This window comes from Pelmatolapia mariae, linkage group LG6 (genome assembly GCF_036321145.2).
Source record: "Pelmatolapia mariae isolate MD_Pm_ZW linkage group LG6, Pm_UMD_F_2, whole genome shotgun sequence".
NCBI lineage: Eukaryota > Metazoa > Chordata > Actinopteri > Cichliformes > Cichlidae > Pelmatolapia > Pelmatolapia mariae.
Genome location: NC_086232.1, coordinates 7,930,367 through 7,944,843, shown reverse-complemented (window position 1 = coordinate 7,944,843; position 14,477 = coordinate 7,930,367). Strand labels below are relative to the sequence as shown.

Here is a 14,477-nt window from a genome sequence, read left to right as displayed (position 1 = left end):
AGAATAACACACCATGTCAGAAAGCTCAAATCATCTTGAACTGGTTTCTTGAACATGACAGTGTGCACTGTATTCATATGGCCTCCACACAGAGCACCTTTGGGCTGTGGTAGAATGGGAGATTTACATGAGGGCTGAGCAGCCAACAAATCTTCACCAACTGTGTGATGCCGTCATGTTGATATGGAGCAAAATCTCTGAGGAATGTTTCCACATGCTGTTGAATGTGTGCCACAAAGAATTATGTTTCAAAGGGAACGACTTGCAGAGTGTATCGATAGTGGTGATCCAGTAAATGAGGGTCATTATTACACCTAACATAAATGTACAGTACCAGACACAGACAGGTACTGTTAGCCACTGTTAGACTCTGTTAAAGGGTTCATCAGATCTCTGCATCAACATTCACTTATCTAAAGTAATAAATAGCACAGCTCACGCAGTCTTAAACAAAACTTGTGACTTTTGTGAAAGTATGGAAACCACAAATCGGTTGTCTGTGTTGGTTTCCTTCCTCTTTACGGTATGAAATGAGCTTAATATTTGAATATCTGTATATTCCCAACATGAAATGGAAACTGTGCATGAAATCTTCAATACACTATAGGCTGGGTGGGGCGGTCTGAAACATGTACTCCCCCCATCCATGACACTATTTGTTAGAAGAGAAATAAATGCAATAAAATTATTATTTAGTGTTTTGGTTTTGATGATCATTCAATCATTTAACAAATATATATATATAGATAGATATAGATATAGATATGATAAATATCAGCAGATGTTTTGGAGGTACAGCGTCATGTTGCTCTTTATCGTCTGCTTTCAATTTATTGTGTTACATGTGGGGTCGGTTTAGTACAGGCATTAAAATGTGATCGGTCTCTGATTTTTATTTATTCTTTAAAGACATGCACTGTCACTTCTTGTTTGTCTTGCAGTCTGCTGCGTGAAGTTCTACTGCACTAACTGCACATAACACAGGCAATAAAAATAAATGCATTTCACTGGTGTGGTGATCAGGCAGCTGCATTTTACCACTGCAACACTTATTTTCAGTTTCATTAATTATATAACTTCTTATTTCTTAATTTTCTTGTGCTGCTCAGCATATCAGAAACCAAGAATGGTGATGAAGCACAGAGAAAGCATAAAATCTAAAACATGGAACAGTTTAACCAACCAGGCTTGCGGCTAACATGTGGCTAGCTCTGTGGACACTAGCAGTTATTTTTATTTTTACTCTTTCAATTTATAGACTTCCCCTAACCGCCCTCATATGTCGCTATAACACTACACTTGCTGAATGTGTGTGTGTGTGTGTGTGTGTGTGTGTGTGTGTGTGTGTGTGTGTGTGTGTGTGTGTGTGTGTGTACGCGCAGAATAGGCAAACTGTCTCAAGTGGTTTCAAGAACCCAAACAACATGAGTGCATGAAGTCACTTCTCCACAGGAACACAAAGATAAAAAATCTTATTTTTTTAGACCTTAAATGCCATCCTTTGAGAGCACCGCTCTTGCACGTTGAGAAAAAGTTTGAACCTTCTGGCCCTCGTTTCATCACACCACCACAAACACTTGCTTGAGTCTTATGACTGAGTTTTAGATTATAATTGGTCTTTGATGGGTTAAGGCAATGAAAGGGGCGTCGCTAAAGATACTGAAAAAACCTGCCTGTGTATTATGTGTACAGATGGGCTGAAAAACAAGACACAGCTGGGAGTGGGGCGCAAGTAAAAACAGTTACAGGCAAACAGTCACAAAGGAGGCAAAAATAGCAAAGAGTAAATCTAGAATAAGACACATTAGAAACCAAACCTTCAACCGAAAATAGAAATTACTGAAAGACAATTAACACAGACAATCTAACAGTAACCACAGTGACAGAGATAAAGAAGACAGAAGACATGGGACAAAGAGAAACCAGGAACCCATGACATGACACAACGACAGATCCACTCACCCAAACTACCTCAAACTCTGGATCTGGTCAACAGTTGTCAAGGTGCTGAAGGACAGATGGACACATGGATGGACAGGCTGTCTAAATCCTGTGGACAGAGCTAAGCAACCAAACAGCTGAAGCGACACTGATATGAGATATAAAGGATGCACAAATTATTATTTGCCATCTACTGAGAAACCTGACCCTGCTCCTTCACATCGACTCAGCCCAACTGTAAAATACCCACCTGCAGTGCAATCAGAGGTGTAAGGATGGTGTGGCTGTGTGTGTTTATTAAATCTATTTAATGAATGAATACCACTGCATATTAAAATATGAAATATAAAAACACATCCCCTCACTTACAAACAATGAAACCCATGAAAAAAATCCTTAAGTCCTTAAGAAATATTTATTAAAGATTATTTTTGATTAAATAATATATATCAGTGCATTCCAGTCAGGTTATTATGAGAGTGAAAGCGTTGGTAAATAAGTCACATTCTTAAAAAATAAACAAAGCCACAGTAAATAAAAAATCTCTTTGAGTTGGCAGATACATAAAACAGTCATCAGTGCATGGAGACGGAGCTATAATGCATTTGAATGATCGCATTAGAAAATGAAGGAAGCAAGATTGTACATGTGTACATATACTGATCAGGACAGTGAGTGTTATTAAAAAGCAGTGCATAAAAATTAAATCTATGTTGAAACCACATTCATGCACAAATTTGAATACATTTGAAATGTCCTACACTATACATATCAAACAAATTAAAGGCCTAGCTGTCATGGATAATTTCTTCTTCATTCCCAGTTTTCCAAAAGACCATTAACCAAAAACGCTCAACACTCTTTAATAAATACAAACACATCCTTACAGATTCAATGGTAGATTTTCCTGACTGTGCTGTACAGCGCAGATGAATCTTCCACCTGTTCACCTCTTAATCTGTAATGATAAAAATACTGAATTATGAAGATTTTATAATAAGAATCTCACAATATTATGACCATTAATTAAGAAAAAAAGTCATAGCAACAAAAATCAAAGCAATGAACATTTTTCAACATTGTGGACAAATAAAGAGACTCACCCTTGGGCTCCATTAATAAACTTGACAAGAGAGTATTCCACATCTCCCCCTCCCTCTTCCTCATCCTCTTCATTTTGTCCTTTGGGTTTAGTGGGCATAATGTTGGAGTAGAGAGGATCTTCTTGGCTCTTTGAGAAACTGACACTGGCGTAGCAAAGGTCGTCCTGCTGCTCTGCTGCTGGAGCTGAAGGGCCATCATGTTCTGGAGATGCACTTTTCTGAAGAAAAAATGTTTCAGCAATAAGAATACTTGATCCCAAATTAATCACACAGCAACAGGGTTGGACATCATAGAAAGAGTTGATCTGAGTGGTAGCAAAGAGGGTAACTCTTCGAATTATTTTCCATGTGTGGACTAAAGGCTCAGCACATGGATTATATCCCTCTGTTATTTGTTTCCATGCATCCCCTTAGTTGAGTCCTGATAGAGGAGAACACATCTCAACAACAAGCTTCTGCTATCACAGCTCCACAACATTTTTACTTTTGTTGGAATCCTAAAAATTTTCTTTTACCTCTTTTACATTTATCTGTTTCATTTTCTTTTTCATTTTTTCTTCTGTAATTCTGTGCAATGTAGAACAACTGTCCATCCATCCATCTGTCCGTCCCTCCGTCCGTCCATCCATCCATCCATCCATTCATCCATCCATCCATCTTCTTCTGCTTATCCAGGGCCAGATCGAGAAGCCCAGACCTCCCTCTCCCCAGCCACCTCCTCCAGCTTATCCTGAGAAACACCAAGGCATTCCCAGGGCAGCAGAAAGATATCATTTCTCCAGTACATCCTGGGTCTGCCCCAGGGCCTCTTCCCAGTGGGACATGCCTAAAACACCTCACTCAGGAGGCACCAAGATTCATCCTTGTCAGATGCTCGAACCACCTCAACGGGTTCCTTTCAATATAGAGGAGCAGCACAGCTCCACTCTGAGCCCCTCCTGGATGGCCAAAGTTCTCACCCTATCACAGAGGGAGAGGTCAGCTACCCTTCGGAGAAAGCTCATTTCCAATCGCTTGTATCCACAATTGTGATCACTTGTGATCATATGTGAGGGTAGGGATGTAGATCAATAGTAAACTTAGAACCAATTCTCAGTTAGGACAACTGTGTGCAGCCATAACCAGAGATACTCCTACAGTACAGCTCTTTCACATTAGTTTTGTATTTATCTTATGTGTGATTACCTTTTAATCACCTTTTCTTCCTTACCTGTGCCATGCTGTTTGGCCTCTCTTTGGAGAAAATGACTTTTAAGGGCCTCGTTTTTCTATACAGAACAAGGAAAGAACATTGAACAATGAGCATTGGAATTTCAGGAATCTTTGGATGACAACAGTGAAAAACTACTTGTAGTTAATTTTAAAAACTGATCTGCTCACCTTATGAATATGACTGCAGAGAGGATTATGATAGCCAAAAAGAAAATAGTCATCGATGCAATTGCAGCTGATTTCACTGAACCTGGGAAACAAACTCTGGATTAGTAACTGGATTACAGGATTTTGGGTCTATTAAGAATGAACATAAAGCATATCAGACCAAAACCTTCTAGTTTATGACTCACAGACTGTGGTTTTGCATCTAATTCTTGCTAAAGTGCCATTATTTTCATGTCCTAATGATGGGATTTTGTCTTTAAATATGAATACCACAGGGAACTTTTCATCTGAAGGGAAGATGTTTTCGTTTTTTCTGAAGATATAATTAACATTGATTTGAAAATGTAGTTGTTAGTGAACAATTACCCCAACATTAAATGCAAGACAGATTTAAAAGACTTATAGAAACCTTACCCAATGTTTTGGGAGAGACTCTTTAACTGGTTTAAAAGGCTCCACAGTGACAGTTGCAAAGGGTCTATGAAAATCACTACAACATATTTAAGACTAGATATTACCTTTATTGGCTGAAGAACCGCATTACTGGAGGTTAGGGACTGTGCTAGTGGATGAGATGGTATAGTTTTTCTAACAGATGATTTGCCAAAAACTGAAAAGTTCCAAGGTCGCATAAAGGCTGACACTGAAAGGCAACATAAACGAGTAAGGTCACGAGTAGGGAAGTTCCTATGAGACCATCATAACACTTAAAAATGTAGATGTTTCCTACAAAAAAATTGCAAAGAAAGTCAAGGTGTCAGTGAGTACAGTTTCCTTTAACATCATAGAAACTCAGAAACTGTGCAAACTCTGAGAGGAAGAGGTCTGGCAGACACGAACCACAACTGAATCAGAGGACAAGTTTCTGAGAGTTAACAGCGTGATACGTCGCTCACAGGACAACAGCTTCAAGCACAGCTTAATAGTGGTCGTAGTAAACAAGTCTCAGTTTCAGCTGTTAAGAGAAGAGTTTGAGCTGCATGTTTGACAGGATGAGTTGCAGCAAGAAAGCCATTGCTAAGACGTCAGAATAAGACAAAGAGGCTTGCCTGGGCCATGAAACACCGACACTGGACTACTGAAGACTGGAAAAAGGTATTATGGACTGATGAATGAAAATTTGAAATTTTCAGTTCATCACGCAGGATCTTTGTACGTTGTCGAGTAGGCGGAAGGATAGCTCCACAGTGGGTGGCATCAACTGTCAACCATGGAAGAGGACGTGTGATGGTCTGTGGCTGTTTTGCTGGATCCAGGGTCGGTGACTTGTACAGAGTGAGAGGCACTCTGAACCAAAACGCCTACGACAGCATTCTGCTTAGCCATGCAATACCCTCTGGTATGTGCCTAGTTGGTCAGGGGTTCATCCTACAGCAAGATAATGACCCAAAACACAAGCCCAAGCTATTCCAGAACTACCTCAGGAAAAAAGAACAAGATGGGAAGCTTGAAACCATGAAGTGGCCAGCACAGTCTCCAGAGCTAAACCACAGTGAGCTAGTTTGGGATGAACTGGACAGAAGAGTGAAAGCAAAGCAACCTACAAGTGCTGCATGTTTATGGAAACTTCTGCAACAGATATGCGAAGAACTCTCTGAAGAATATTTCATGTCTATTGTAGAAAGAATGCCACGGGTATGTTCAGCTGTTGTATCTGCCAAAAGTGGCTACTTTGATGAGTCAAAGGTTTAGAATACATTTTGGAAAGACTGGGATGATCTAAAAACTTTTGACTGGTAGTGTACATTTTTCTATTTTTTGCGTAGTAGTATTATCTTTAGGTAATGCTGTATCTATTTATTCCTGATCCAATCTTATTTTCTCAATGTCAAAGTACTATAGAATGGCACTGTCATCTATTTTGCGTGATTACAACTTCAACAAAAAGAGAGAACTAGGGAGTGTAGCCGTCTGTAACATCTTTGAACTGGTAAATGCTGTTTTACATTAATAAAGTAAGAACAATATAACTAGTATTTCAGGAACTGCCCAGCAAAGACAACGATGTTTAACTGTCTAGTTGATGAGTCACGCACACACCTAGATCCAAGTGTAATATTTCTAAATGTATCAATTTTCAGGTCAATTTTTATTTATTAATTTCTGAAATGATGAAATGATCCAGAGATAAATGGGCAAATTTATAAATTTAGTCACCTACTTGCTGTAACAATCAGCTGTAAGGTGGAGTTATGATGTCCTCTTGTGTTCTGTGCAACACAGTAATAACTGCCAATGTGTTCGGGTCTGAAGTCAGTGATGGTGAAGTTGTGTCCTGATGCTTTTGGTGAGTCTTCATCCTCCTTGTACCAGGTGTAATTAGCTGCTGGGTTAGCATCACTGCTACAGGTCAGAGTCACTGAACTGCCCTCCACTATCTCAGCAGAGGGACTCACTGACACAGAGGGAAGCTTTGGAGGATCTGCAGCATATTGGAGACCAGTCGTCAATATTTAAAAGCCTTGTTTTGTTTAGGTTTATCAGAATTTTTATTTTTTTTTTACATTTTTAGAAACCCAATAATGCAGAGTCAGAATATATAGAATACATAAAACACATTGTTGTAAACTCTTTGCATGTACAGTACATTCAGAAAAGTGTTCACCGTGCTTCACTTCCAGTTCTACATTTTTGTAATGTTACAGCCTTATTTCAAAATCAGCTGATTCGTTATTAACAACAATGTCAACCATAAAGTTCTACACACAATACACCATAATGACAAAGTGAAAACATTTGCTGACCATTTAGAATAAGGCTGTAATATGACGAAATATGGAACAAGTAAAGTACGGAAAATACTTTCTGGATGTACTGTAATGCCAGTCTTAATCCAGTTTATCCTGTTCACACAGGGGCGCAGTGACAGACTATAAATGGTGAGCATTAAAGCACACTAACAGAGAAAGAGAGAAACATTCATATTGATCGCTACTGCCAGATTAGAATTACTGATTAACCTCATATGCATGTCCTTGGACTGTGGGAGGAAGCCAGAGCACCAGGAGAGAACCCACACAGGGAGAACATGTAAACGCCACACAGCTGGCAAGAAGATTCAATCCCAGAACCTTATCATACTTATAATTATAGTTTAACATGTTTGCATCATAGATAGTATAAAAGATGGACATGACTTGAAAAAGGGGGGAGGAGAGTCCGACTATAAAACCACTTACTTACTGCCAAAGACTCAATAACAAGTCATTTGTCAATTAGCATATAATTTTGAAAAAAGTATGACCAAAAATTCTGGAGTCTTTTTTTAGCCTCATCTAGTGCTATGAGTGAGTACTTAATAGAGCAATTATTAGCAACTAGTCATGCTTTCTGAGCTGTTCACTGAAATACTTACACTCGACATCTATGTATAGAGTTACGGACTGTGCTGGTCCATACAGATTCTCAGCTTTGCAGGAGTAGTTCCCGCTGCCCTCAGAGCTGATGGAGGATAAATGGTACCTTCCCACTGGTCCATGAAGCAATAATTTGTTCTCCTTGTACCAGGTGTAATTAGCTGCTGGATTAGCATCGCTGCTGCAGGTAAGATTCACTGAACTGTCCTCCACTATCCCAGCAGAGGGACTCACTGACACAGAGGGAAGCTTTGGAGCATCTGGAGGAAATATGGAAAATATACTAAAAAACATGTATTGCTGTTCGATGTTTAACCTAAAATTTGAGACATATTAAACCTTTTCTATAACTGAATACTGTTACAGGTTTTACACCTCTGACTCTGTATCGGGGTTTGCAAGGTGTGGCCTGGTTTAGTTTTTAAAAATTGCAGCTAAAACTATTAATTCTGCAAAGATAACTGTCTTCACTCACATTTCACATTGATAAAGATGACTTCAGATGGTCTTTGGCCCAGCTCATTCTTAGCGGTACAATGATACTCTCCAGAGTCAGAAGACAGGATGGAGCTGAAGATGAGCTGTTGTTCTGTACTGATTGGCTTTTTGTCCTTGTACCAGGTGTAATTAGCTGCTGGGTTAGCATCACTGCTGCAGGTCAGATTCACAGAGCTACCCTCCATTATCTCAGGAGAGTTATTGAGCACCAGTACTGAAGCAGATTTTGGAGCATCTAGAAGAGAGAATATTAACCTTCTAAGACCCAAACTCTTCCACGGCATGCATTTTTAGTTTCTCTTTGATATTTGGGCTGATTGGGACCCGAAGAATGTAAAAACAAAGAATTACCAGATTTTTTTTTACCTGATTTTTGTTTCTAAGAAAAAATGAGAGCCACATATGAGGATATTCGTTTAAAATTTCGATAGAACAGTAGCAGTGTAATGTCCTTGTAGAGCAAAATTAAGTATTTTGGTCTAAATAACACAAAATGTGATGTCCACATATGTGGATGCCAGGTCCTAGGAGGTTAAGATTGATTAGATTCGATTTGATTTTAACAAACACAATAAATAAAGCAATTTGATTATCAGTCATTTTCTGAATCTGTTATTTTCAGCATATAAATTTGTTGTGTATAGATCAGGCGAGTTTCTCAGTCTTACTGCTTATGTTGCATAAATTCACAGAACGGACTTTCTCTGTATAGTCAGAACACTGCTGCTTATCTCTTGTTCAAAATTACCACACAGGTACAAGTACCACAATGCTCATTACATTGGTAACAGTATCTTCTAAAGTAATGAATCATGCCTTCCAAAAACAAATTTAATGATGATATGACAAGGCTATAGTTTATGGTTGGTTGATATCCTCAGCTTTTAGAATAGATTGTTTGGTTTGAAATGGGTAATTAGTTCAAGTTTAGTAAACACGTATTTATCACAAGTTTAACATTGATATCCATATTGTGACTGCAGAATCATCATGTTCCTGAATTAGGAAAAAAAAGTCAAATGAAATAGGCCTGGCATGAACGATCTTTCCAAACTTCCAAAGGAAGAGCTCCTTGTTTCCTTACATTAAGCAGATTTCCTGCTCAAAAATCGTTCAGCTGGGCAGTGAAAGGAGCTGATATATTGTCTTGATGCATTCTCAATCATCCAGGAAAGTAAATCTCAAAAAGTTGAATCTGTTCATCTGGACGTAGCGTTTTGTGGGAGAAACGTTTCGTCACTCATCCAAGTGACTTCTTCAGTCTCAGCTGACTACAGGTTTCCCCAATCTTATGAACAGTACATTTGCATAATGACTGAAACCAGCCCACTGAAGGAACAATGGGCTGGGAGGTCAGTTCCTTAATTATAATTATGCAAATTCTCATGACCATTGATCAACAACCACTGACCAAAACCCACTGATCAAAGACCACTGATCAATGGCCATGAGTACCATTCACAGAGAGTTGGGGAATGGCTGCAATCACAGCATTGTAAGATGGCGAAAGATGTACCCTTAGGCCCCCTCCTCGATTCAGAGATGGTCTTTCCCTTTTCACGTAAATGGCCTCCCTGACTCCGCGCTCAAACCAGCATTCCTCCCTGTCCAGGATGTGTACATCCTCATCCTTGAAAGAGTGTCCACTGGCCTGTAGGTGTAAATAGACTGCAGAGTCCTCGCCTGACGAGGTAGCTCTTCCGTGTTGTGCCATCCGCTTCGCTAGAGGTTGTTTGGTTTCCCCGATGTATAAATCCTGGCAATCCTCCTGGCACTTAACAGCGTACACTATGTTACTCTGTTTGCGTCGGGGGACCCGATCCTTGGGGTGGACCAGTTTTTGGCGCAGCGTATTTTGGGGTTTAAAAGCCACAGAGACCTGGTGTTTAGAAAAAATGCGTCTCAACTGCTCCGATACTCCTGACACATATGGGATCACTACAGGTTTTCGCTTGGGCAGCGGTTGTCCTTCTCTCCTGGATCGGCTGGAGCTTTCTTTAGGTGCCTTTCCCGCTTTGACAAAAGTCCAGCTGGGATAACCACATTTACTCAGGGCCTTCTTGATGTGCTGTTCTTCTGCCTCCCTGGCCGCTGTGTCAGTGGGGATGGCGGTGTTCGCTCTGTGTTGTAGCGTCCTGATGACACCTGTTTATAAGGTTTGGGGAAACCTGCAGTCAGCTGAGATTGAAGAAGTCACTTGGATGAGTGACGAAACGTTTCTCCCACAAAACGCTACGTCCAGATGAACAGATTCAACTTTTGGAGAGCTGATATATCCTGTCCTCTGATCACGAACACACTTAGTGTAAATCAATGCAGGCTTCAGTTTTCTGACCCTGACTCCAACTATCATCACTTTAAAGTTATTTATAATCTGTCAGAATGATGAAAGTCTGTGACTGAAACGTGAATTGAACTCACACACTGGTGGAGAGCGGTAATCTTCATGTCCTTTGAAAGCACAGGAGATGATGTCTCCAGGACTGAACAGATCTTGATAGGAACTTTGTTCAACCATAAACTGATTGTTCTTGAACCAGACGAAAGAAAGACGACCAGCTGGACTGCAGCTGCTTTCACACTTCAGCTCTGCCTCAGTCTGAGACTCATGGACGGATATTATTCTGCTCACCTTCACCTGCAGAACTGTGTGAAATAAAAGTATTCACATTGTTAAATAGTCAAACCACAAATACACCAACGAGTAAATAATTAAAAACTTTACACAGGTTTTAGCACAATTTAACACAATTGAGTTTGTAAAACTGAACTGAATAAAATGTGTCAGTGTGTGTTGATCAGTACCTGTGACAGTCAGAGTTGTTCCAGGTAAACTACTCCTCCATTCAAATCTTTGTGTTTTGAATTTGAAGTGATACTCGGCTGAATCACTCTCTGTCAGGTCTCTGATTCTCAGAGTGGAGCGTCCTGTCTCTGTTTCAATCAGCTCAACACGACCTGCATACTGGGAGTCTTCTCTGAGGTCCTCAGATTCACGACCAGAACGGAACCAGGATGTTGATTGGATTGGACTTTCATAGCTGTTGTAAGTAGAAGAAATGTCCACTGATGATCCTTTAAATGCACAGATTCTTCTGTTACTGTAATTCACTTTGTTGCATGAATCACCTCGGACACCTGAAACATAAAATGATTTTGAAGTCAGATTTAGAAAGTCGTGACAGTGAGTTTGACTGTTTTTATTCAGATGTATATAGTGACTCCACCAGAGGGTTTTATGTTACTGAAATAAACTCACACACTGAAGGAGAGGTTGAAGCTTCATGACCTCTTACAGCACAGGAGTAGCTATCTGAAGGATTCAGATTGTCTGGATACAAATTCTGGTGTGACTGAGTAGAAATTTTCTGTCCATTTTTGTACCAGATGTAGGAGGGACGCTCATGTAGTCGACAACTGCTCTGACAAGTCAGTGTTGCCCAGCTAGAATATGATGCTGTCTTCACGTGTACCTGAAGAGCTGATTATGCGAAGAAATAAAATCAGAGCAGAAATGCAAAGATCTATTATCCATATGCAAACACACAGAGTTATGTTTATAAAAATTTCTGACTGATGTGTAAATAAAAATGTTACCTGTGACAGTCAGAGTGACTCCAGGTAAACCAGTAAAACTTTTCTGGTCTGTTTCAAACCTGAACTTGTACACAGCTGAGTCGCTCTCTCTCAGGTCTCTGATTGTCAGAGTGCAGCTCTTCCAGTGAGAACTGTACGACACTCGACCTGCATACACCGAGTCTGTTTTCAGATCTTCAGGGTTATAATTGTTCCATTTAGTGAACCAAACTCTTTTTAACACATTTACTCTTGAAGGGTATTTGAAGGAGCAGCCTATGACCACTGTTGATCCTTTTACAGCACAGATCTGAGTAAAAGTGTAAGTCACTCCATAATCATTCTGACTCTGTACCACTGTAACACAGAACACATCAGAAACCAGATTAATGACAACAACAAACATATCTTGTGTCAGTAAAAGTTCTGAGAACCTTTCCTCAGAATAAGCAGTACACATTTATTGTTCCTGACATTTTTTATCATGCATATGGTATTAAGTATTTAGGAAGGTATTTTTGTTGTTGTTATTGTTCTTGTTGTTTACATATGTGAGATCATCTGTCCATTCAGAAGTCTTCATCCAGTCAATATCTGAGTGAGTTAATGATGTGATTTTTCTCTGAAAATAAGTCTTTGCAGGCTGTGAGAATGAGTCAAAACAGTAAGTACATCCATCCATTCGCTGGCAGGGGGGTGGAGCCTATCCCAGCTGTCTTACGGCAAGAGGCAGGGTACACCCTGGACAGGTCACCGGTCTGTTGCAGGACTAACACATAGACAGAGACAACCATTCACTCACATTCACTCCCACATTCACACCCATGGGCAATTTAGTGTTTCCAATTAACCTACCCCCACAAACTGCATGTCTTTGGACTGTGGGAGGAATCAGAGTACCTGGAGAGAGCCCACGCAAACACAGGGAGAACATGCAAACTCCACACAGAAAGACCCTGGCCTGATGGTGGAATTAAACTCAAAACAGTAAATCAGTAAACCAAAAACAAGATAATAATAATGGTATCTGTGGGTTTGTTATTACAAATATGACAATTTGCATAATACATCCAGTACAGGAATATGACAAAAATGTTGTCAAAACTTCTATGTCAAATAAATTGCAGTGGCATGAAAGGGCCTTATATAGTGTAGTAAATTATTTATGTGACAAACAAATTTCGCTGTGTGCCTAGAATTTATCTCACAATATAATTTACAAAACATGTTTTGGAACCAGGAACCATGTGTTTGTGCAAAAAAAAAAAAAAAAAAAATGGCTGGGAATTCACTTTCTGTTAATCTTTTTGTTTCTGTTGAGAAACAGCAGCCTGAAAATTGTATTTGTCCATTAAATGCAGTGGAGACAATAAATAAAAAACCTTTTCTACAATTTTTCTTTTCTGTATTCAGTTGCAGTACTGGAAATGCTAACCTTTTCAACCTTTTCAACAGCTCTGTGCTGCAGATGGTGTGGTGTGGAAACCAATCAAAAACAGTTCAGTTGTGATCTACATCAAGACTGACTTACTATTACAGAATTACCTGGCAGAGAGAGAAGGAAGAGAACCAATCCAGTTGCTGCTGCAGTTGAACTCATGGCTGTTCCTCTCCTCTCATAAATCCCATCAGCAGGTAGATCACATAACATGTAAGATTTTGTAAACCAGCCACAATTTCTTCCAGTGTTGAAGATGCTGTCTCTGAAGACCGTGCTTTCTGTGGTTGGAAAATGTAACAGAGATATCTGGCTGTCTTCCTTCCTCTGTACATGCTTAACATGCATGAACAGACTTTAAATGTGTAAACCCCCGCGCTTAAATAAAGAAGTGATTCTCTCACAACACTTTGCATGCAGCTTTATGTTCTTAAAATATCACCTAAAGAAAAAAGGACTGCCTCTGATACAACTGCTGAGGACAATAGAAAACATTTTAACATGAGTCTTTTTTGAAGACTTCAGGCCTGACCTTATTAATGACATTGATCATTTTCAATTTGGGTTCACATGTTTAAGTTAAGTTTAAATCTCTCTTGAGTTGTTTTTTGTCCAGAAGGAAGATAATAACTGCTGAGTGGAATCTGGCTGAACAACAGTTCAGTAGCAGGATGGCTAACAAAAAGTATGCTAGGTATAGCTAATATACTGATAGAGTTTTAAATGACTAAAACAGGAGCCGTGGCAAGTTAGGGTAACCCTTAAAACAAGTTTAGTGACAAATAAGGAAGTACTACTGACCTGTAGTGACGATGATCAAATCAGAAAACAGAATTACCAGAGCCAGAGTGGTGTGGCTGGTAAAAGTGAGGGTAAAAGATATCCTGATGCAAAAAGGAAACACAGCCTGTCACAGCCCCACAGCCATGTGCCTTGCTTTTTGCCTTGAATTCTTAGTTATTATAATCAAGAGTGAGTTACTATGTTGTTATCTTGTTATTCCTCCGTAGGAAGTTTAGATTAAGATGCCACGTCAATACTTGCTATTTCACATATGGATGTGCAGTTTAAATATTTGTGTGCTGGAAAAGACAGAAGGTTTGCTGTGTCTCCCAGCACAGTCTCACAAGCATGGACAAGGTTACAGGAGACAGGCAGCAGCACCCTGACTGCCATTAAGTATCA

General features: G+C 39.6%; 1 protein-coding gene and 1 long non-coding RNA gene across 2 annotated transcripts; both read right to left on the bottom strand.

The window, feature by feature from the left end:
• Positions 1-2,406: 2,406 nt before the first annotated feature.
• Positions 2,407-11,565, bottom strand: LOC134628841 (B-cell receptor CD22-like; the record flags this gene model as incomplete). Its single annotated transcript, XM_063475616.2, has 10 exons — positions 2,407-2,899; positions 3,045-3,262; positions 4,255-4,312; positions 4,425-4,506; positions 6,586-6,846; positions 7,780-8,040; positions 8,256-8,513; positions 10,700-10,924; positions 11,084-11,416; positions 11,538-11,565. Coding segments are annotated over 10 exons (1,791 nt in total), but the record flags the coding sequence as incomplete, so codon positions are not given.
• Positions 11,566-11,582: 17 nt separating this feature from the next.
• LOC135933194 (uncharacterized) lies at positions 11,583-13,563 on the bottom strand. The gene is made up of 3 exons (XR_010573692.1): positions 13,400-13,563; positions 11,876-12,211; positions 11,583-11,759 (listed from the first exon to the last, which is right to left on the bottom strand). It is a non-coding gene; the product is annotated as an uncharacterized LOC135933194 (long non-coding RNA).
• Positions 13,564-14,477: the final 914 nt, after the last annotated feature.